The sequence below is a fragment of the Dasypus novemcinctus genome, chromosome 30 (genome assembly GCF_030445035.2).
Source record: "Dasypus novemcinctus isolate mDasNov1 chromosome 30, mDasNov1.1.hap2, whole genome shotgun sequence".
Classification (NCBI taxonomy): domain Eukaryota; kingdom Metazoa; phylum Chordata; class Mammalia; order Cingulata; family Dasypodidae; genus Dasypus; species Dasypus novemcinctus.
In genome coordinates, this window is record NC_080702.1 from 38,189,769 (window position 1) to 38,214,011 (window position 24,243).

Sequence of the window (24,243 nt, forward strand, 5' to 3'; positions counted from 1 at the left end):
CTGAAAGCACATCATAGTGTTTGTAATTAGCAGCCCTAGTATATAAGTAAAGTAGTGTTTGAAAGGGAATTCCAAGGTCAATTATGTCAACTGAAGAAAATATAAAACTTAGAACTTGGTAGCATAGAGAACCTTCTTGTGAAAAATTAATATTGCTAATAGTGCATATATAAGGATGTTTTCTATGAAATGTAAAAAATATATGTTGATGTTCTAAGATGTTTGTATCAGGATGATTTGGGGAAAAACAGAATAAAAAAACTATGGACTGTAAAGTATAATAATATATTTTATATTAATAATAATTAATGATAAGTGAAAGAATGTAGGCAGAAATTACTACCTATTGTTATATTTGGTCTAAACAAAATGAAAATTCAAATAAAATCTAGTGACAGAAATAGAATAGCAATTATGTATGGCAGGAGATGGATAACATGATTGAGAAGTGACTACCAAGGGGTAGGCTTTTTGTGTGTTCTTTTGCTTGATTCCTTTGTGTGTTTTTTTGTAGTTGTTTATAGATATTTTTCTTTTTGGAGAAATGAAAAATCACTAAAATTGATTGAAGTGATGAATGCACAACTCTGTAATTATACCAAAGTCCATTGTAAATTTTAGAGGGATTTTATGTTTTATGGATATGTTTCATTAAAATTGATTTAGCAGAGCCATGTGTTAATTTTGTCCACTGCCAACCATTAGTTTTCCCAGATATTAGGAAATAATACCAGAGTTTTTATATAACCTACTGTGTTCTCTGTGAACTAGAAAAAGGCCAATAACTCCTTCATCACCTGACTCCAGAGCCATCCATTCCTTTGACATGAAAACCAAAGTGGCATTTTGAGATTAATAATTGCTGTGAGCTAGTGTCTAATCTTGAAAAAAAATGTGATCTGCCTATTATTTAGTATTCACTTCAACTTCTTTGGCAAAGTTTGAATTCATCTTACTTTTTAATTTATCATCCCACATGATCAGACCCTGATTTTGAGTCATCCCCACAATGAAATGTACTTTTCAGAGATTTTACATAGGAGAACTTTGGACTTCAACCCTTTATGAACCCACTTCACTAATACAGAATCTCAAGGACTTCAGTGTTGACAGTTCACTAGAACTGCAGCTAACATATGAACTCCTCTACCCATCAAGATCCTTATTATTATTTATTTTTCAGGTGATGAATTTCTTATGTTAGGTCATTCTAGGGGTGGATTTGAAAGTTGAAAGGAAATTTATAGCTATCAGTGTCTACATTTAAAAATAGAAAAGAACAATCATTAGTCTTTCTACAGATCTGGGGGATCTATGAAAAGAAGGGAATACAGAACTTAAAGTTTGTAGATGGAGGGAAATAAGAAATACTTGAGTGGAGACACATGAAATGGAAAAACAATTGAGAGATCAAATAAAATAAAATGTTGGTTCTTGGGAAAGATCAGTAAAGTTTCAAAGTTTTAGATACATTGAAAAAGAAAAAGGGAAGAGACAAATTAATAAAATCTAAATTGAAACTGAGGACATTGCTAGAAATTGCAGATATTAAAGGATATATGTGAAAGCTTAGAAAATGGTATGGGAACAATCTAGAAAAAGAAATGTACATCTTCCTATCAGCATACAACATATGTAAACATACTCAAGAAGAAATAGGTCTCCACAGACTTATAACAAGTTAAGGGATTGCATCAGTAAGTAAAAACATTCCATGAAAGAAAAGTCCAGGATCAGCCAGCTTCAAAGATGAATTCTATCAAATATTCAAAGAAGAATTATTTCCAATACTTCACAAACTCTTCTAAATTGGGATCTCTTCATAATTTATTCTAAAGGCTAAAGTTGTTGTGAACCCAAAGCTACTTTAAGATCTCACAAGTAAAGAAAACCAAGGGACAATTTCCCATTTGAATATAGATGCAAAAACCCTCAAAAAAAGCTAGCTTATCAAACTCAACAGGCGATAAAAAGAGTTATCCTTCATGAGCATGTGGTATTTATTCCAGGATGCATGATTGCTTAACATAAGAAAATTATTCAGACTTGAAACGCCTACCCTCTGGTTTATTGGACTTACCGTGGTAAGTAGGCACTTACAAGAGTGTCTGCAACTGCAAACAGGACAATTGCATCCATCATATATGTGGAATCTAAGACCACCCCTGATATAAAAGTGGAGTGGCCATAAACATCCCAGGGTCCACAGGATGGAGGAATAGAGTATGGGCTAGAGTGGACTTACTGATATTGTACTATGGAACTATTGTGATTAGTAATGGAAGAAATTGTAGCATCAATGTGGAGAAAGTGGCCATGGTAGCTGCTGAGGGTAGGGAGAGGAAGAAGAGATATGATGTGGGAACATTTTCAGGACTTGAAGGTGATCTGGGTACATGCAGAGTAAGAAAGGCATATTTGGAATCTGCAAAGATGTTAATCTTGGCCACAGCCACAGTGGCAGGGCTCGGGTAAGGGCAATTATTTTGGATTTTTGTGCTGATGTGTTACACGGGAGAAGCTGGGCCTCTACTGTGGTCTCAGATGTTATTACACCATATCCCGCTTGCTGATCACTGCTGTGAGTAAAACTACTCCCATCCATGAAGAACTCCATGTTGGGATTTGGTAGTCGCTGGTCTTGAATGTCCAGCTGACAGAAATAAACTTCTTACCATGTTTGCAAACAGTTTTCGGTTGGAATTCCTGGCATGATGTGTAGCAGAATAGCAGGGTTCAGGGTTTTTACAAGTTCCAGTTGGATGGATAGATTTTCACAAAATAGGGTTTGATATTTAATCAGGCCACTGCTGGTCAGCCAGTGTGTTCCTTTGGCTTATAAGTTTGTGATTAATGCGTGTGGAAACTAAAACAGTATAGGTTGCCCATGAGTTAATTTTATGACTTCTAGTGTTAGTATTGCTGCAGCTGCTACAGCTTGCAGGAGTGAGGGCCATCCTTGGGCTCCAGAATCCAGTTGTTTGGATAGATAAACTACAGGTCTTTGCCAGGAACCGAAGTATTGAGTGAGTACTAGTGCAATACTTTGGTGATTATGAACATATATGTAGAAAGATTTTCTGAGATCTGGAAGTCCAAAGCTTGGTGCTTCCATCAGAGCTTGTTTAAGAGCATTGAAAGCATCCTTCTGTGGGATTAGTGAGAGCAGGTAGTTATTATCTCCCCCTTTTGTGGCTTCATATAAAGGGCATGTGAGGACCCCAAATTTGGGGGTCCAAATGCAGCAGAATCCAGTTTCTCCAAGGAATTCTTACAACTTTTGGCAGTTGTTGTGTTCAGGGAGGCAACAGATTGATTCCTTTCTTTCAAGTCCCCATTCATGGAGCCCCTGCACTCTTTTATAACCTAGATATTTGACCTGAGGTAGGCAGATTTGGGCTTTTTTCTTGGACACCTGATAGCCCTTTTTTTGCAGATGTTTTAAAAAGACATGGGTTCCACCAGCACAGTCTTCATAGTTGGCACTTCCAAGGATGAGGTCATCTACATATTGGAGGAGAAAACAATTATGGCTTTCTGTTTTAAAGGATTTGAGATCACTGGCCAGGGATTGTCCAAAAATAGTGGGTGCATTTTAAATTCCCTGAGGGAGTTGTGTGCAACTTAGGTGCTGGTTTTTGCTGGAGTTCAGATTGTCCCAGGTAAAGATGAAAATCATTTGACTCTGGAGCACTATCTGAATGCAGAAGAAGGCATCTTCATGATCCAGACATAAAAAGTAGATTTCCTTTGAGCATATCAAGCTGAGGAGAGTGTATGGATTAGGGACTGCAAGATATAGAGTTATTACTGCTGAGTTGACTGCTCGCAAGTCCTGGACTGGGCAGTTATCCCCATCAGCCTTTTTAACTGGGAAGAGTGGCGTATTCCATGGAGATTGGCATGGTCTTAGGATGCCTTCATTCAGCAATCTCTAAATATGTACCAGACTTTTTCTTGCCCTTCAGATGAAACTGGATATTGCTTTATGCTAATTGGGCTGTGTGTGGGCTTTGTTTCAATAATAATTGGAGTAATGTCATGTGCCAACCACTTTGGGTTGCCCTCTGCCCATGTTTTGGACACATCTTTGAAGGGGAGCTGTGTGGCCATAGATTGGTGAATTTCCCTGAGGCCAAACAGTCTCATTCCTCCTGCAGAGGGTGGGTTAGCACTATTTTTGGAAGGTTTGGTGGTCCAGTGTTACTGTGGAATGCCCCATGGCATTAAAGATAATTCGAGCCTGTAGTTTAGACAGCAAGTCTCAACCCAGGAGGGGGCACTCCGGGAGATACAAGAATTCATAAATGATGTCCTAACACCCAAAGTTGCAGGTCCTGGTATGGAGAAATGGTTGCTGGGAACTTTTACCAATTGCCCCTATGATAGTGGCTTGTCTTTTTTATAATGCCTGGACTGGTTTGGTCATTACAGAGTGCTTAGTCCCAGGGTTGACCATCATATGTATGGAGAAACCCCCAATTTGGACTCCAACCATAGGCTCTGTGGGGCAGAGAAAATAGGAGCGTGGTCTGTCCCAATAATCAACAATCAGAGTCTTGTATTCCTGCAAGTCCAATGAAGTGATTTGCAGGTCTTCCTTCTGAATTTTTACTAACCGAATATTTAGTTTGTGACATTCCCCTAGCTCTCCTGGCTAATACTTTGGCTGCTTATTTTTCAGCAATGTGGTAGAGTGGCCAGCTAGGACATTCCTGCTTCCAATGTCCACCCTCCCCACAGTATGCACAGTGATTTCACACTAGGGGTGGGCACCTCTCTCTTCTTGAGGCAGGGGTTTCCCGGTTTATTTCCCTTGACACAGGATTGCATCCATTGACAATTGTTGCTGGGAGAAAGCCTACTTTTTTTTCAACTTCCGGTTAACTTCCCTCCTGGTCTCTACACCACGGTTGATGTAAACCTTGGTGGCTATTTCCAAGAACTCAGAAATATTCATTCCAGTGAAGCCATACAACTTTTGTAGCTTTCTGAGATGGCAGCCCGTGCTTGTGCAACAAATGCTGCATTGACCATTGTTTGGCTTTTGGAAGCATTTGGGTTAAAGGCTGTGTAGACACAAAATGCTTACCACAGTCTCTCATAGATTTGAGCCAGACTTTCATTGAAAGTTTGTAGGACTTCGGTGGTTTTTGCCATGTTTACTGCTTTTTGACTCCCAGCTCTGAAAGCTTCAACTATGGTCCTATGGAAAGTTTCTAGTCAGTTGAGGCCAGTCGTGTGATTGGGATCCCATTGGTGGTCCTTGACTGGGAACTGGGTGTGGGCATTTTGGTCACTGTCCAAGGTTCCCTCAGGTGGGTGCACTCTAAGGCAGGTTATAGCCCCTTGTGTGACCCACATTCTTTGTTCAAAGTTAAGTAAGGTCATAATGAGTTGTTTACAATCAGCACAGGTGGGTTTGATGGACTGGAAGAGGTCTGCCCTGAACTGAGGCTTCTCCAAGTATGGTGGGGTATGGCTTTTCCAGTTAAATTAGTCCATTGTAGTCCAGAGCTGGTACACATATGTATGGTTTCCCCCTTGAATCTGGCCATCTGCATCATAATAAACTTGAGTTTGGGCTTCAGGGAGTTGGAATGACCTTCTCCCTGCTCCCCCTTCCTCTGAGGCTCCCCATGATCTGAGTTGTTGTTTTTCAGGGACTTCTTCCTGACTGATGGTCAGCACTGGGCTGCCAGGGGCAAATGTCTGTGTGGGCAGCTGTGCTGCATTTCTCAGTGCAGATGATGACAAAGACAGCTGTGATGACGGAGTAGGTGCACCTCCTGATGCAGATTGCAATAAAGGCAGCTGTCGGGATGGTGTAGGTGCATTCCCTGATTTGGATGGCGATAAAGGCAGCTGTGGGAAAGGTATGGGTGGTGCAATTCTGAGCACAAATGACAATAGGGGAGCACTACTTATGGAAATTGGCTCACCTCATTCCTTATCTTAGCCCATGTAGGAGCAATTGCATAGGGTGGCAAGAGGTAATTTTCATTTGGCCCTTCTAGAATGGGTGGGTTGGCACTGGATTTGGGGCATACTTCCTCTGGAAACTTTGCACAGTCCTTTTTTGGCTTGGTCCCTGGGAAGCTCTTCTGGGTTTTTGTATTAGGTAAATCCTGGCTTCTTTAGTTGTACCTTCCCTAACCAGAGTGGATTTTGACTTATAACATATTGCCAGGCATTGATGTAGGGGAACTGGTCAGGGTGCCCTGGTTTTCTGGTCACTGTGTTGTGAACTTTATAGATCATCTGGGGGTCAAAAGTGCCCTCCTAGAGCCAGCCCATGCCAAAAGTTGGCCATTATAATTCAGAAAGTATTTTAAGCTTTCCTGGCTGGAACTTTATGGTAAATACTTCTCTATGGAATACTCAGGGAAAGTCTTTTAGCATACAACCTAATGTGGTCCTACTTTGTGGGTTTCCCATGTTTCCACCCTGTGCCAGTGCTGCACAACACTCACTCAGCCTAAAGCTTCATCCATTTCCAGCCACCTCCCTTGCAGGAGCTTACGAAACCTCTTAGCCTTAGCAGGTCGGTATAAACCCCCAACTCGGAAGAGGGTCCCCTTGCAGGGAGGCCATCCAAACCACCCTTGACTAGATGAGGTCATCACAGAACCATGGATCAGGACTCTGTGATGGCCCTGCAGAAGTGTGTTTCTGCATCTCACGCAGCCTCCACAATCACACACACACAACCATCCCTTTCTTTTATTGGACCTAGAGAAGACCATTTCCTCTCTTTTCCTAAGGAGTACTGGGGTCTCCTCTTGAGAGCTGATCAGACTCCTGTCCTATTTTTTTTAGAATGATGCTTTTCCTGGGTTTTGCGCCTGGGTGTCTTACATTTCTGGTGTGCAGAACTCTTTGCTTCATTCTCAAGGTCGCTTAAACTTTCCAGTGTCTCTCGGTTCTCCAGGAGGGCTCTTGTGGAGTCCACAACCTCTTTTGAAACTAAGGGAAAGTTCAGGGACATACAGGGCAGGGTTCACCTGAGCTCTCCCATGCTCCGCAGAGATGTCCTGGAGCCAATCAACTGTTGCTGCCTCTGACCTTCTCAGTGTATCCAAGATGAGCCCCCAGAGATGTTGTAGCAGAGAGAAGTTGGGTGCACATGATGTTGAAGGCCAGGAGGCAAGAATTCTGAGAAGAAAGATGTGTTACAACTTGCCAAACTTGGAATACACTTGTCCTAATGAAAACTGAGCCCTGAATAAGAATTTTGGTTCTTTTTATACAGAGGATGTAGAAGTGGGGAGTCAAATGGTGCTTATATGCAAAAGGAATTTTTTTAGTTTCTTCAAGTGTTTTATCTGAGTATCATAGAGGTTATATCCTCCAGGTGAACTTCAATTAACACATATTCTCCACATTCCAGGTAAGCTTTTAGCATGAACCTTCCACATTACAGTTAATCTTTAATTAACACCTCCCTGAATATCCAAAGCCTCTAGAGTTTATTCTTTTCAGTTGGCTTTCCAGTGAACTAGGCATGCTTGGATATAGAATAAGTTTGAATTTATGCACAGGCTATATTAATGTGAGGTTGAGTGTATGAATTGAGGCCCAGGGTTGACTCAAGAACTGGCTTAAATACCAGGGGTAGAGACACCATTTTTATTAAGACTTGGGTTCATGCAGAGGAAAAGAGTCACTAGGCTGGATCAGATCTTGAAGGTCTTTTAATGCTGGCCTAGGAGGCATGTATTTCCTCTGTAAGTCATTAAGTCATGACCTTCATCTGGTATCCATGTGTGGTTTAAAGCAGAATGATCACAGATTCTAGTAGAAAAGGTAAAATGAAAGAGAAGTGATCTGAATTATTGGAAGTCTTGTGTAGAGGAAAACTGGCTTGTGTTTGGCAGCTACTTCAGGGTTTTATCTCAAATAGACGGCAAAAACAAACTATTTTGAAGCAGCATATGTGGGGTCTAGCAGGGGAGGGAAAGGAACAAGAATTAAGGCAAAGCAAAATAGGATGATGCATTGACCCCCATTTCAAGAAATGAAAAGGATTAGTGCCAGAAAAGTGACAAAGCCCAGGAATGTGTCACTTCTAACAACTAAGAGGAGCAGCATCACATGATAATTTTCTTCTACAGTACCTTCACAAGTGTTTCTGGAAAGTCAATAAATCCTGAATTCAATGCTAATATATTCTTGTTTGTTTTATTGTGTTATACTTTGGCACTTTGTCCATAATCTGATCTTTGCGGTTCCTGGAGAAACTAATAAATCCTTAGTAGTCTGCAAATTCACCACAACATATTCATGGGTGGCTTGATTTTTATTGGCTCAACCTATCACATATTGGATATCTTTTAAATGGAAAAAAATCTATCCTATGTTTTGGAAATTTCTCCTACATTATTTCTTCAAATTTGGATTTTCAGTTATTCACTCTGCTTCTGTCTCAAACATTTTTAGTGCTGGAATTACTCTAGAGAAAATCTGTAAGTCTTATTTTCTTAAAAATTTTCATCTCTTTCATATTCTATTGTGAGGTCTTGATAATTTCCACAGAACTATATCTCAATTGTCAAACATCTGATGAGTATGTTCAGCTCAGGTAAAGATTTTGCTCTTCATATTTTAATTTGATAATTTATTTTAACTAGAATATTCATTATTTTCATGTTCTCTAATTTTTCTTTATCATATCTATCTGTTCATGAATTGTATATGCCTTTTTAAATTATTTTTAATTGTATTTTTTGATTAAACATACAACACAAAGAAATGTTGCCTTTCTACACATGCCTCTTCTGTCACTTTTACTTAACCGGTAGTTCACGCTAGGGTTGGTTTATCCTCAGGAGACTTGAACCTCTGGAGTGTCCATGTGCCAGCTGGGCCCTGAGCCTCTGTAAATCCAGAGTCTTGCAACTCCTACCCTCTGCTTCATTGGACTTACACAGGCCAGTTAACAGGGAGGTGAAGGTGGTCAACCACCAAACAAGGGAACTGAGAGTGCCTACAACTGCAAGCAGGAGAAATGCATGCAGCATCCATGTGGAATCTAAGGCCTTCTTGATACAGAGGTAGAGTGGACATCACCATCGCAGGGTCCACAGGATGGAGGAATAAAATATAGATTAGAGTGGACCTAATGATATTCTACTATGGAAATATTGTGACTATTAAGGGAAGAAATTGTAGCACTGATATGGCGAAAGTGGCCATGGTAGTTGCAGGGGGCAGGTTGAGGGAAGAAGTGATGTGATGTGGGGCATTTTCAGGACTTCTAGCTGCCCTGAATGATGTTGCAGGGAGAGATGCTGGACATTATACATCCTCCTACAATACACTGTGTAGACTGTGGGAGAGTGTAAACCATAATGTGGATTGTTATCCATGTGGTGTGGTGGTGCTCCAGGGTGCGTTTGCAAAGTGCAATGAGTGTGCCTCTGTGGTTGAGGGGGTTGTTGAAGTCAGAGGATTGGGGTGGGTTGGTGAGGGTATATGGGGACCACTTATATTTTTAATTTAACATTAAAAATTAAAAATAAATAAAAAAGGGAAAGAAGTATATAACATTCTCATATAACACACACCCCAGCCTAATTTAGTCCTCCGACATCAACAACCTCTTTCATCATTGTGGCACATTCATTGCATTTGGTGAATACATTTTGTAGCATTGCTGCACTGCATGGATAATAGTTTACGTTGTGGTTTACACTCTCTCCCAGTCCAATTAGTGGGCTATGGCAGGGTGCATAATGACCAGCACCTTCCCATGCAATATCATTTAGGACAACTCCAAGTCCCATAAATGCCCCCAATCATATCTCAAAGAAGCAAAGAATGTTATGTGTGAAAAGAAACAATTCATATGGAATAAAAGGCATACACCTCTATCACATGCCTCCTTGAGGAGCTTCCTTATATTTCATTTATATTCATGTTTAAATTCACATTAGATATATTTTTCCTGAGTGAATTAAATTCCCATTTGTTGTCTGCCAAACTAACTTTACTATTAATAATTTTCCTCACGTGTACTGCATAATATGCTATATTAAATATTAAAACTTTTTCTCTCTCCATTCAGGATTCACTCCTGTGTGCGTCAATGTACTCTCATGAACCTTTAACACAGAAGTAGGATTTTCATAAATATTCAAGTATAGTTTTAAAATTACAAGCTCAGTCTTCTGTGAACTGTTATTTTTTTAACAAACCAATTTTATTGTCATGTATTAATAAAACATAAATTCATCCAAAGTGTACAATCAATGGTATTTGATGTAGTCACATATTTGTGCATTCATTACTTCATTCATTCTTAGAGCATTCTCATTATTCCTATAATAAGAAAAAAGAAAAAGCAAAATCATGCCATCGCGATCTCTCTATGCTTCCTGTCATACACTGCTGCTCTTCTTTTTTATTCTCTCTATTATATTTGTATTTATGTTTTGTAAAACTGTTTTATAAACACAATATACTGTTATCTTTTATGTATGTTTATACTTTGTTCTGTATGTTCCCCCGGTGTCTTATTTTTTTTCACTTTATTTTCAATGAACTTTTACTTTACAGAAAAGTCTCTTTGAAAATATAGGAAATTCCCATTTCTTCCAACCCCTCCCTCTCTCACATTTTCCCCTATTAAGAACATCTTGTAGCACTGATCTAAAGGGAGTTGTCACCAGAGGTTCTGAAGGGAGGGAGGGGCAAGAATAGGTGCAACATTGGTCATTTTGGGGACATTGGAATTGTTCTGCATGAATTTGCAATGACATACACAAGCCATTATAAATGACAGAACTCATAAAATTGCACAGTGCAAAGTGTAAACCATAACATAAACTATAGCCTATGATTTGTAGCAATACTTCAATATATATTCACCAATTGACAAAAGTGTTCCACACTAAAGAAAGATGTTATTCATAGGGGAAAATAGGAATGGGGGATGTAGAAGAGTCATTGATATCCCCTATGTTTTTGCTCTAACATTTCTATAATCTAAAATTTCTTTAAAAATAAAGTAAAAAACTGCAAGCTCACACTCTGAAAACTCTATTTATGCCTGATTCAGACTTTCAAAGCTTTCATCTTCTTCTCATATTCTAGACTTATGACCTTTTATAAGTCATATTTTGTTGATGCATATTCATAAAGCATACAATTCATCAAAAATGTACAATCAATGATATTTGGTATTATCACATATTTCTACATTCATTACTTCTATCATTATTAGAACACTTTCATTAATTCAATAATAATACTACTAAAATTTATAGAACGTTTGTAGACTATTGACATAGGTATAATATTTTGGGGATGTACCAGGGATTGAGTGTGGGAGACCTCTTACATGGAAAGCCCGTGCTCAACCACTGAATTAGACCCACTTCCCTGTTTGTTATGCATTTACATTCCTCAGTAGAGCTTTGTGGTCTTGTTCACAGGTAACAGACAAATTGAATTACAGGTAAATTTACAGTGAATTTATTATTAAAATATGTCTTAATGGTATCAATTATTAATTATATTAATTATTACTTGTATTAAAATATATAAATGAAATTGCCCAATATTATACCATAATTAATATTAAGAATATATTATTAATCTATTGCTATCATATCTATTTCCCATAAATTTTAATGAATTATTGATATTAATATTTAAATGTTAAGAATTTTCTATATATGATTGACTACTTCCTTATAAAAAACAAATACTTTTCACATTTTCTCTTGCGTTTCCCATGTGAACCTCATGCTTCCAGCAAGATTATGGTTTGCTCCTTTTTTTCCATTCTTTTTTGCCTGTTATTTTATTTCATTTTTAATAGTCTATCAATGCCAGTAAGGTACAAAGCAATACTGAAATTAACAGACCTCGTCCTACCCTTGATTTTAAAGGTAATGCTTTTTGTTCAGGGATTCTTCAAGCACAGAGCATCCAACAATACATGATGCATATGATATTCTGCATCAGCAAACTTGGCTAATGGTTTTGGCTCATTCAGATCCTGAATGGGGAGAGTATTAGACTGTGCAGATCAGCCCCTGTGTGGGGGTGATCCTTGTATGCCTGACCTTCAGCCACCTCCAATTTTGATTCACTATCTTTGCATTAAGCAAAGTCTAAATTCTCAATTTGAGTGCATTTTTTTTTTGGTATTTAATCATATTAAGAAAATACTCTTCTCATAAATAATATGTTCAGTTAGATGCTCAATGTTCTTTAATGCTTCATCTACTTCTTTGAGTGTGCACTTTTTTTTATCATTGCAGGAAAGTGAAGACTGAGTAAACTATTATCTAATTCACTAATAGTATTTTTAAAGATTATTTCATATAATTTTCTGCTTGTTGTTTGTCACAGCTATGGTGCGCCTTCTTTTTCTATATTGTGGAAGAGATTCCTACTAGGTAATTCAATTTTTTTCCATAGAGACTATACCATCCCACTTCCTTGTAAAATGTGTTTATAAGACACATTTAAAGAAAAATGAAAATTTGAAAGCCAATTGTGTAATTAGCTATAAAGATACCCTAGATTACTAACAGTAATAATCATAATTAACCAGAGGTAAGAGTATTTATAAATGGATGAGGATAGAATGCTTCCTTAGGAATTGAGTTGTATATTCCTTATAATAAAAGGTTCAAATCTTCACAAAGGAATAGCAATTATTATAAACATATACATATAGAATATCCTCAAAAAACAATGAAACAAGTTATAAACAAGGCATCATACTGAGTAATTCCAATATTTCTCTCTCAAATGACAACATGTATCTACTAAATCTAAATTATATTTGAAAAATTTAACAAGTTTGATTGAGCACATGTGGAAACCTATGTCTAACTGTTGAAATGTATAGCAAGCGATAGCTATTAGTGTGTTAATCAAGCATGCGAAAAAGAGTGTTTGAAATGGATGCAGGAGGCTTTTGTTCTTGGAAATTCAGTTGCCAGGTAAAAAAAAAGAAAGAAACTTCATTTGTCCTGCAAAATGAGTAATTATTAAAGGAAGTGGAACTGTGCACAAATCAACAATAAAGTTGAAAAGAGTAAGGGTCATATGAAGGGAGTACAAAGGAAGATCTTGGATTAATTGTTAGTATTATTAGGATTGTAATATTTTGATTAAGAAATGGTTAAGAGAAATTCTAGGCATCATGACACCTTTCCCTTTAGTACACTACAGTGTTTCCAATCCTGTTAGGTATAGGCAGGGATCACCTTGCACTTCATCAGTTTTCTTGTCCCAAACATTCCTGCTTTGCATGATTCTTCCTATTCTGTGCTCTGACATTCTTCCCAGTATGTCACCATTGGAAGAGGGCAGATCCACAACTTGATGGGGTAGAACCTAAGGCTAATTGTTTATCAGTCTTCTTGTGGACACTTCTCACCAAACAGATGTTATGCCCCTCTGCCTCTCTCATCCAATTCTGCTTATGCTGTGGAACTGCAGGTTTGAAGAGATATACCCTTCAGTTAGAATTACTCTAAACTCATGACAATAATCCCGCTATTATATAAACCATTTAATAATATGTTAATGTGAAAAAATAATTCTTGTTTCCTGATATAAAGTATAAATTAAAAATTCTTTATGAATTTTTTCATTCATTACACTTTCCTTTGTAAACAGTATCATCTTCCTCCAAAAATGCAGAATTCAATCATAGCATTCAAATTCTTTTAGCTCTTTTAGGATTAGCTGACATTCCACGGCTTCAGAAAAGCTAATCTAGAATGAGTCCACTTGTGCTTTCATCCTTAATTTCGTCATTTTATTGAATTTGAATATAATCATGATTTGATTCTTCTGCCTAAATATAACTTTGCATTCCATACAGGTTTCAGACCAAGAACTACCAGTATGTTCTGGCCTTGGTTTTTGCTATTGAAGAGATCAACAGGAACCCCCATCTTTTACCCAACATTACTTTGGGATTTGATCTGTACAATTCATTACACAGTGAACAGAGGACATTGGAGAATCCCATCATTTGGCAATCAGGGCTGGGCAAGGACATTCCTAATTACACCTGTAGGAAAGAGAGCAAGTCTGTAGCAGCTCTTACAGGAACAACATGGGCAGTTTCTGCCCAGATTGGGACACTGCTGGAACTCTACAAAATTCCACAGGTAAACCTCATTACATGGGAGGAGGGATAAATTAGTATTTCCTTTGCTAATTTCAGGAACCTTAAAAGAAAAGGTCAAATGAAGGAATTGTGTTTACTCATGTCTCAAAGGTTACAGCCAGTACACAGAGACATGGTGGGATGTTCACATGTCATTTTCTAGAACTTATGAGAAACCAAGTGAGTAAAAGCCAAAGGAGTTTCCTAGACCCTTGAAACTAATCAGTTAGTTTCCATTATGGTCTCAGAGAGTGGGAGATGATTAGAAAGTAAGAAGAGCAAATCTTCCCTTTTTCCTGTTTAAAACATTGTTTAATGATCAAGTGAGTAGGATTTACAACTCTGCTGAGGCTCAGGGCCCAGCTGCAATTTGGTCATTCTTGAGGTTCAAATCTCCTGAATATACATAAACCCCAGTGCCAACCACAGTTCCAGTACAAGTGACAGAAGAGGCATGTGTAGAAAGGCCACATCTGAGTCCACCTCCATCACACTGAGGAAAACAAATTCCAAAATAATATCCACGGACAAGGCACTGAACTCCAGAGTCAGCTTCCATGATCATAGACCTGTGTGTCTCTGTAGCCCTCTGGAGCACCAGTACCTATGGTTGTATCTTCTTATCTAGGTCAGCTAACAGGGAGGTTGAAGTTGGTCAACCGCCACAATTAGGAACTGAGAGTATCTACAACTCAAAGTAGGAGAATCACATCCATCAACCATGTGGGATCTGAGTGCACTCTTGATATAGAAGTGGAGTGGACATCACCAATCCAGGGTCCACATGATGGAGGAGTAAAAAGGATTAGAGTGAACTTACTGGTTTTCTACTAAAGAAATATTCTTACCGGTGATGGAAGAAACTGTAGCATTGATCTGGAGAAAGTGGGTACTATAGTTGCTGAGGGCAGGGAGAGGGGTAAAGAGATTGGATGTAGAGGCATTTTGGGGACTTGGAGTTGCCCAAAATTTTATTGCAGGGACAGATGCTGGACATTAATATCCTACCATAAACACTGAATGTAATGGGGGGAGAGGGTAAACTACAATGTAAACTCTAATCCCTGTGGTGCAGCAATACTCCAACATGTATTCACCAAATGCAATGAATGTGCTACACTGATGAAAGATGTTGATGTAGGAGTAGACGTGGATTGGGATGTTGGGTATGTGGGAACCTCATATTTTTTAAGGTAACATTCTGTGTGATCTATGTATCTTAAAAGCAAAAGACAATTTAATTAAAAATAAAATAATTAAAAATAATACATTGCTTAATTTTCATCAGAGCTGATTTTGTGCTTCTGACCAATCTTCTTTCTCATACTGGCTCTTTCACTCCTACCTTTAGCTTGCTTTTGGCCTCTATGACCCACAACTGAGTGATGATGGCAAGTGGTCAACTCTTTATCAGATGGCTCCCAAGGACACAACTTTGACCTTTGCAATGGTCTCAGTGATGCTCCATTTCAGCTGGAACTGGGTGGGACTAGTCATCTCAGAAGACAAGAGAGGTGTGAAGTTTCTTTGGGACTTGAGAGCAGAGATGGACAAAAATGGAGTCTGTGCAGCCTTTTTGGAAATGATCCCTGTCACTGAGAGGACAATTAGCTCAAAAGACTGGCAATATCATTTACGCATCAGAGAATCATCAGTGAATGTGACTGTCATTTACGGTGACTCCGACTCTCTAATGGGATTGAGCTTTTGGAGATAGAGATTCTTAGTTTTAGGGAAAGTTTGGGTTACAACCTCACAATGGGATTTTACCACCAGTGGGAGAAACTTTTTACTTGATTCATTCCATGGGGCCCTCATTTTTTCACACCACCTTGCTCATATGCCTGGTTTCAAAATTTTCATCCAGATAGTTAAACCTTCAAAATACCTGGAAAACTTTTACCTCACTAAACTGTGGTACCTCTCTTTTGATTGTTTTGTTTCTGAATCTGATTGTAACACTCTGGAGAATTGTCCTCCCAATGCCTCCTTGGAGTTGTTGCCTTGGTGGCTATTTGACAAGGACATGAATGAAGGAAGTTATAATGTGTATAATGCAGTGTATGCTGTGGCTCAGAGCTTTCATGAAATGCTTCTTCAGAAAGTCCAAATGGAGTCAGTGCAAAATGGAGATGGACTGGTCCTTTCCCCTTGGCAGGTAATACCTCTTCCATTGAACAGGATGTGTAGTTCTCAACATGTCATAATCATAAAATTTTTGGAACGTAGCATATGCTCAAGTCAGGAAGTTTAGGGTTGTCTCTTGAAAAGTGCAAGAGATGATATGCTTGTTCACTGTCTAAGAGGTAAATCTATCCCTATGCAGAAATGGTAATGAACAGGAAGGTGCCAATGGCAGGGAGGGAAGGAGTTATTAATCAATGACAATGCTTCTTGCTACTAAGGCCCTCAATATTCTGCCCACCTAAAGTTTTTAATATAAAATACCTAGTCCTCTTCCATTGAACACTTGCATGACAGCAGGGACAAACTAGTTTTTTAATTATTTTTAGGCACTGTGTTAGATAATGTATATAAATTATATCATTTAATTCTACATCCTCTTCAGATATTGATGACCTTGCTTGGGGAGAATTCAGTTAGCAATTGAGAGTGTTTAGATATGATTTTTCCAATAAGGTTTGTCTGTATCCCACACGCACAGATTGTTTTGATCTCATTGTACTTGATGTTTTCCCCTGAAACTTAATATTTTATGCTGTGAATTTTTAGTCCTCCTTAAGGTTTCTTTTTTTTTTTTTACTTAATTGAATGTTAATAATAAAATTGCCTTAGGAAGTAGGGATGACAGAGAATCAGGGATGTTCCGACCTTGGTGATCTGTCCTTGATCAGAGGACCCACTTCCTCGCAGGTGTGTCTCTTTTAGCTGCACCCATTTCTGAAGAACATCCAATTTAATAATCCTGCTGGTGACCCAGTGTATTTTGATGATGAAAGGAAATTGGAAGCCAGTTATGACATTCTCAACTTTTGGAATTTCCCAGAAGGTTTTGGACTTAAAGTTAAAGTAGGACATTTTGACTCAGCTGTGCCACGGGATCAACAATTGTCTATATCGGAGGAGGTGATAGAATGGGCCACAGATTTTCAGAGGTGGGTAGGACCCAATTACCATGCAGAGTATTACACCAAAATAACAAAAATCTTGTCATGGAGATTTTAATAGTCAAGTTTCTCTAAGGAAACAGAATCAACAGGAGATATCTGTGACTAGAAAGAGATTTAATAAAATTCTCTCATGTGACCACAGGGATGGCCAAGTCCAGATTCTGCAGGCAGGCTGAAAACAGGGGCTCCAATGAAGGTCCCATGAAGGCCCTTGATCAGTTCCCAGGAGATGTTGCCTGTCCAAACAGAAGCTGGGAAATTCTCTCCAAATCCTGAAATCGATTTCTGTTTTAAAGTAGTCAACTGATTGTACAAAACTTCATTCATTGTTGACAGAAATCTCCCTGGTTGATTGTACATGTAATCAGCAATTTATGCAGTTTATTACATGATGACTAACATCCATAAATATTCTTTATAACAATTAGCCCATAGTTTACTTGACCAAACACTGATCATGTTAACACATTAACCTAACCAACACAGACACTTTCTACCCTCCTTCCTACTAAGTAAATGACAAAATTATTAGTTTAACCACTTACCTTTTCACTTGATAACTTTTCTCACCTACTATCCAAAGCATGGAAAAAGAAAACATTTATTTAAAGATACATATCTAAATTATTATATTTCATATCATGTAATAAACCTGATATCTTATCAATTAATTTGACTTAGGTATTTGAAATTTAAATTTGTTGGTGCTCCAATACCCCAACATTCTAAATACTGGTGAATTAAAGGTTCACTGTTAAGAGCATGTATCTGATTTCTTCCCAGATTCCCAAATCTGTATGCAGTGAAAAGTGTTTTCCCGGATTCAGGAAAACCTTTCAGGAGGGAAAGGCTGCCTGTTGTTTTCTTTGCACCCCCTGCCCAGAGAATGAGATTTCCAATGAGACAGGTAAGTTTATGCCCACAAAAAAGTCCCCAAATCTCCTTTATATACCCAATTCATACAAGGTATTAGAAAGAATCTGGAGGACAACTACAGAAACAAAATTCTTCCTTCCTTTGTGTAGTATTTCATTTTTACAATAAAAAATATTTCCCTTTGAAATGACAGTAATTCTCTGCCCAGAACTAGCTTATTTGAGTCATTGTTCAGACACGTGTAAGGCCAAATAGTCTCTAGGAATCCCTTTTGTTGATGCCACCAAATTAATACACCTTTCCTCCCTCTCTTGGAATTTAATACATGGTGTTACAAGTACCTGATTTCCGTATTGAGTGAAAGCTTGTTTAGATTATATTTAAGTAATGTGTTTAGACCTTCCTCAGTTTTTGTGCCTAAAACTGTTCATGACACAGAGCAGCTGCTCAGAATGTTTGGGAATGATTTTAGAAATATTTATTTCTATTGTGTACAAAATGAAGATGATCTAACGTACCCTTAATGAGGAGTTTTAGTTTCCACTCTCCTCAAGTTCCCAGGTAATTGGGGAGAAAACATAGACTTTTTTTGTCCATGCTTAAAGCACACAGTGAATGTTTGAACAGGAACCTGTTGACCTGTACCTTCATTGAGAGGACGGGTCTCATGGGTTCGTCAGAGAGGCAGGAACTTAGTATTATATAAAATGAGTGAAGGGAGGAATAAAATCTTGGCCAAATTATTATAAATGTAGAAAAGGAAACCACCACTGCATATAATATTCAGAGATTCAGAGTACCGGAAAAGAGTTTCAATGTGACAGGATCACACAGAATATTGAGGATGGGGTTTGAGATATGATGTAGAATAGGCTTTAATATTCTTTTCGTAATATAATTAACATCTTGAAATTATTCATGTTCATGATATTAAATTATAGAATCACTTCAGTGGTGGTAAATTTCTAAGTTTCTTTTGGTGATTAATATGCAATTTAGTTCCCCTAAACGTTTACTATTGTTTCAGTTTTTTGAGACATATTGTTCTGATGATATAACCTGGCATTTAGTCAACTTGGGAAAATGCTTCATGTACACATTGGTTATAAGGCAAATTTGAGTAAATATTCCATGTGCACATGTAAAAGAATAGTATATGCACAAAGTGAATTCCCACACATTTGGAGATTAAGAAATACACTATTAAATAACCCATGTTTTAAAGTAAATAGTACGAAAGGATTTATGAAATGTTTAAAATTGAAATTGCCATATTTCATTTCTTATATGATAGGGCTAAAGGTATCCTCAGAGAATAATATTTAACATTAAATTTTATATTCCTATGTGTGTATTATTAGTATGCATATTGAAATGTAAAAAATTCTGATGTTTATATATCACAAACTAAAATAATAACATAAGAGTAAACATAAAGAAAGGAGAAGATTGAAAATAATAAGTAGAAAAAGAAAATGTAATAAAAGACAAATATGAAAGGATAAAACTCAAAGCTAAATTTAATGAAAGACAAACTGTTAGATAATGATAAATTGATAGAAAAACGAATTAAGAAAAATTGCATAATAAATAATGAAAATACTTAAAAGTGGGAAATATGTACAGAAATATTAAATCATAAAAGGATGGTAAAATAACTTCATGTCAAAATATTTGAAAATTAAAATAAAATTCTCAAATTCCCATAAAAATAGAAGTTACCATAACTGTCCCATGAAAAATGGAAAATCTTAAAATATTCATATCTACTTAGGATATTAAACCATAGTTTAAAATGATATATCTACTAAAAAAAAATTGGGAGACCAATGACTTCACTGAAAGACGCAACCAAACTTTCAAGGAAAAATGAATCCTTATCTACTCAAACTTTTCCAGATATTAGGAAAATCTGGAAAAACTGCACATTTAATTTTATGAGAAAAGCTTAACTTTGGTACCAAAGTCTGATAACATTGTTGTAAGAAATAAAATTAATGGGTCACTTTTTCTCTTGAGCCTAAACTCACATTTGCTGAAAAGAAAAGCGGCAATCCAAATCCAGCTGTATAACATAAAAACTTGTTGTGATGAGGATTGTTTTATGCAAAAAACATCAGTTCATGAGCATCTCGAAAAGGAGAAACCATCATTTCAAAAAAAATCAGGAAAACATTGAATAAAATTGAGCACCCATTCATTATTTAAAAACAAACAAAACCATTGTTTACGAAATTAGAAATAGAAGGGAACAACCAACATTGGATAAAATGTGTAAAATAGTTCTAGCCAGTGAGAAGTCATTCCTAGCATGTACACAGTGCTTTTACTAAAGCACAAGAGAGACAGAAAATACAGCAATAAAAAGTGCATGGCTTGAGCACAAGCTCTTTCCTCAAAAACATCTTGAAATGTGCAATGCACATATGAGCTTGTGTTCAGATTAATTACTCACCAAGAAATTCCAAGCAAAATTCATATTGAAAATCTCAAAACATCCCCCATAATAGCAAAAATTAAACAACTTTCATGTCAAAGGTCTAAGAGAATGTAGTCCAACTGGAATGAATGTTGATTGCTAGAATTTAAACTGGTGTAACTAGTTGGAAAAGTGGATGGCATTATTTACAAAGATGAATATTTATATAGCATATGACTTAGTAATGGAGCATCATATTTGTACTAAGTATCTAAAGATGCTCAGAGCAGCATTATTATTAATAATCAAAGTGCATAAACATCTATCACAAGTAAATTGTGTAAATAAAATATGATGTATTAATATAATTGAAATCTATCCAGCAGTATAAGTGAATAGTTTTTACTACTTCACATCCCAAAAAGATAACTATATTTTAAAAATATAAAATAACTATTGTTGGGGAGGAATCATAGAAATTGGAATTCTAATGCCCTGTTTGTGGGAATGCAATTGAGTTCAGCCACTGTGGAAAGCATTACAAGACTTCCTTAAAAATTTAAATATAGAATCACCACATGACCTGGCAATCCACTTCTAGGTTTATATTAAATGTGAAAAGAGGTTCTCAGAATGATAATTGTGCACAATGTTTATAGCAGCATTATTCACAATACAAACATGTGGAAATAATGCAAGTGTCCTACAAGAGCTAAACTGATAAAATATGGGACATACACACCACAGTACATTATTTGGCAACAAGTAAAAAATGAATTTCTGAGATATGAGGCTACTTAAAAGAAACTTGTAAACATTACACTCCTGAAATATGAAAGTAAAAAAAGAAAAAAATATTGTACAATATCTTGTAAGAGAGGTCTAGAAGTACCAAATCTCCAGAGTCAGGAAGTTGAATAGACGTTACTAGCAGATGGGTGCAGAGTTGAAGAGAAAATGAAGGTTTATCAGACTAGACGTGTTAGTAAAAAGAAAACGGATCTGCATACTGTAACATAGAAGAATATCATAAAAATAGTATGAGTAAAATGACCCAAGCAGAAGTAATCTATGTTAGAAATCAACAAGGTTGCACCTTTGAAGATGTGGGAGATGTAATTATTTGAAGAAGTTAGGAAAGGGGCTTCAGATGGGCTGCTTAGTTCCAGTTTTTGGCCTTTATGTTGTTACCCATGTGTTTCCTTCCTCATAATTCATTAATCATGCAATTATAATATGTGCCCTTTATGAGTATATGTTATCCACCAGTGAATATAGTTTTAAGAAGAACTGAATGAAAAGTCAACAGTGAATGAAAAGAGCAACTCCTATCCAATTGAACGTCTGAATGTCAAAAGGTCAGAGCTCTAAGAGAAAGTTTGAGGGAAGAAAAATAAACAGATTATAACACACACTTTCTTGAAGTCAATGCAAGTTGACAAAAATGGATGAAAGTATCCAATGTGTTTCTTTTAGGGACATATAAATAAGTTAAAATTACTGATCATGCGCTGATGACATATTGCTTTTTTCATCAGATATGGATGAGTGTGTGAAGTGTCCAGATCATCAGTATGCAAACAGGGAGAGAAATCACTGCCTCCAAAAAGCTGTGACCTTCCTGGCTTATGGAGACCCTTTGGGGATGGCTCTGGTCTGCACAGCTCTTTGCTTCTCTTTCCTCACCACTGTTATTCTTGAGGTCTTTGTGAAGCACAGAGACACTCCCATAGTCAAGGCCAATAACAGGATCCTCAGCTACATGCTGCTCATCTCCCTCAAGCTCTGCTTCCTCTGCTCCGTACTCTTCATTGGTTGCCCAAACACAGCCATCTGTATCCTCCAACAAATCACATTTGGAATTGTGTTTACTGTGGCTGTGTCCACTGTTTTGGCCAAAACAATCACAGTGATACTGGCATTCAAAGTCACTGTTCCAGGGAGAAGGATGAGACAGTGGCTGATTTCAGGGGTACCTAACTTTGTTATTCCCTTTTGCTGCCTGATTCAGATGACACTCTGGCATTTGGCTGGGAACCTTTCCCCCATTCGTTGATAAAGATGCACATTCTGAGCCTGGTTATATCATCATCGAGTGCAATAAGGGCTCAGACACTGCCTTCTACTTTGTCCTGGGATACTTGGGCTGCTTGGCCATTGTGAGCTTCATTGTAGCTTTCATGGCCAGGAACCTGCCTGACACCTTTAATGAAGCCAAGTTCTTGACCTTCAGCATGTTGGTGTTCTGCAGTGTTTGGGTCACTTTCCTCCCTGTCCACCACAGCACCAAGGGGAAGGTCATGGCAGCTGTCGAGGTCTTCTCCATCTTGGCTTCCAGTGCTGGATTACTAGGCTGCATCTTTGCTCCAAAGTGCTATATTATTTTTTTAAAGCCAGATAGGAACACTCACCATGGGTTATGGAATAAAACACATTCTGGGGGAAATAAGTCTTAAGTTTTATCTCATTTGGTTCCTAAAGCAAATTGGGGGACTGATGAAAATCTACTCCATGCTTGCATTCAGGTATTAGATAAAAATGTAATGTAATTTATCCTCAATTAACACATGAATTTCCTACATTCTCTCTAAGTGTTCAGGAACACATCTTTCAGCCATCTAAATTTTTAAATTTAAATAGTATTTTTGTTTGCTTATATCAAATACACTCATGAAGATGGGTAATCTGCATTCATTTTGTGTGTAATAACCAAATTTACACATATTCTCCCACTTTGTTTTGCACTTCTGTTTTCCTAATTTCCCTTATAAACACTATCAACATTTCCTTTCTTTCATCTCTTTATGGTAGTCTTAGTGATCCAATACCATTTATGGACTATTCCTTATTATCTCCCAGATTTCCATGACCAGATTTAAGAATAATAGATTCTTATATATAAAGAACTCATTTTTCTGAACTTCCTAATGTATTTATTTGACTTTTCGCCTCTTGAACAAATACCACAATGTTTTACTATGCTCTATATGATTACAACTTTCATTTTATACTTGATAGTACATTTCCTTCCTAATTACTGCACCATTTCTGGATTTGTTGGAGAGAATAACCTCAATATGTCTATGCGACACAAAAGCGTGTCTGGCAGAAATGCTGATTGTAGGGAAGATGATCTAAAAGAGATGGAATTTGTGTTCTCCTTTCTAGCTTCTGTAGATTCCAGGTCTGATCATATAGAGAATGCAGGAAGCTTTATGTGCTGAGCATTAGCTTCTGAAATGCAGTCTATTTAATGTCTTGCTCTGATTTCAAGAAATAATCATGGCATATTATTCCATTTTATTAGTTGTAAAACTTATGATGTACTATGTTCACTTTGCAATTCAGAATCTTACTTAAATTAGGGGTCCTAATTGAGAACATATTTTAGATGAGAACATATTTAGAGATGATTTCTAAGAATATCTGACATTTTTTTCTGAGAAAATAACATATTCTTCTTTTCTGATTATTGAGAATTGAATTACTTACTAGTATCAAGTAACTCAGAATCAAATTTTATTCTCAGCCTTAGCAAGTATATCAAAGAATTTGAATCATTTTCCATCCCATTGTGTTGAATTTCTCTTTCTCTTTTATTAGCCAAGTATGTAAATTTTGTTGAAAAGAATGGAGAAAAGGAGGAAAGAGAAAGTCAGAAAGAAAGTGAGAAAGGA

The 24,243-nt window shown here is 37.1% G+C and overlaps 1 protein-coding gene and 1 pseudogene across 1 annotated transcript in view; one reads left to right on the forward strand and one right to left on the reverse strand.

Annotated features, from left to right (window-relative positions):
* The window catches only part of LOC131276808 (vomeronasal type-2 receptor 116-like), a 60,571-nt gene extending 55,411 nt beyond the window's left edge, over positions 1–5,160 (reverse strand). The window contains exon 1 of the mRNA XM_071212791.1: positions 5,093–5,160. Within this exon, the coding sequence (XP_071068892.1) occupies positions 5,093–5,160 (68 nt within the window). The remainder of the gene's footprint in view (positions 1–5,092) is intronic.
* A 520-nt stretch (positions 5,161–5,680) lies between these two features.
* On the forward strand, positions 5,681–23,022 carry LOC131276809 (vomeronasal type-2 receptor 116-like; annotated as a pseudogene).
* The last annotated feature ends 1,221 nt before the right edge of the window (positions 23,023–24,243 follow it).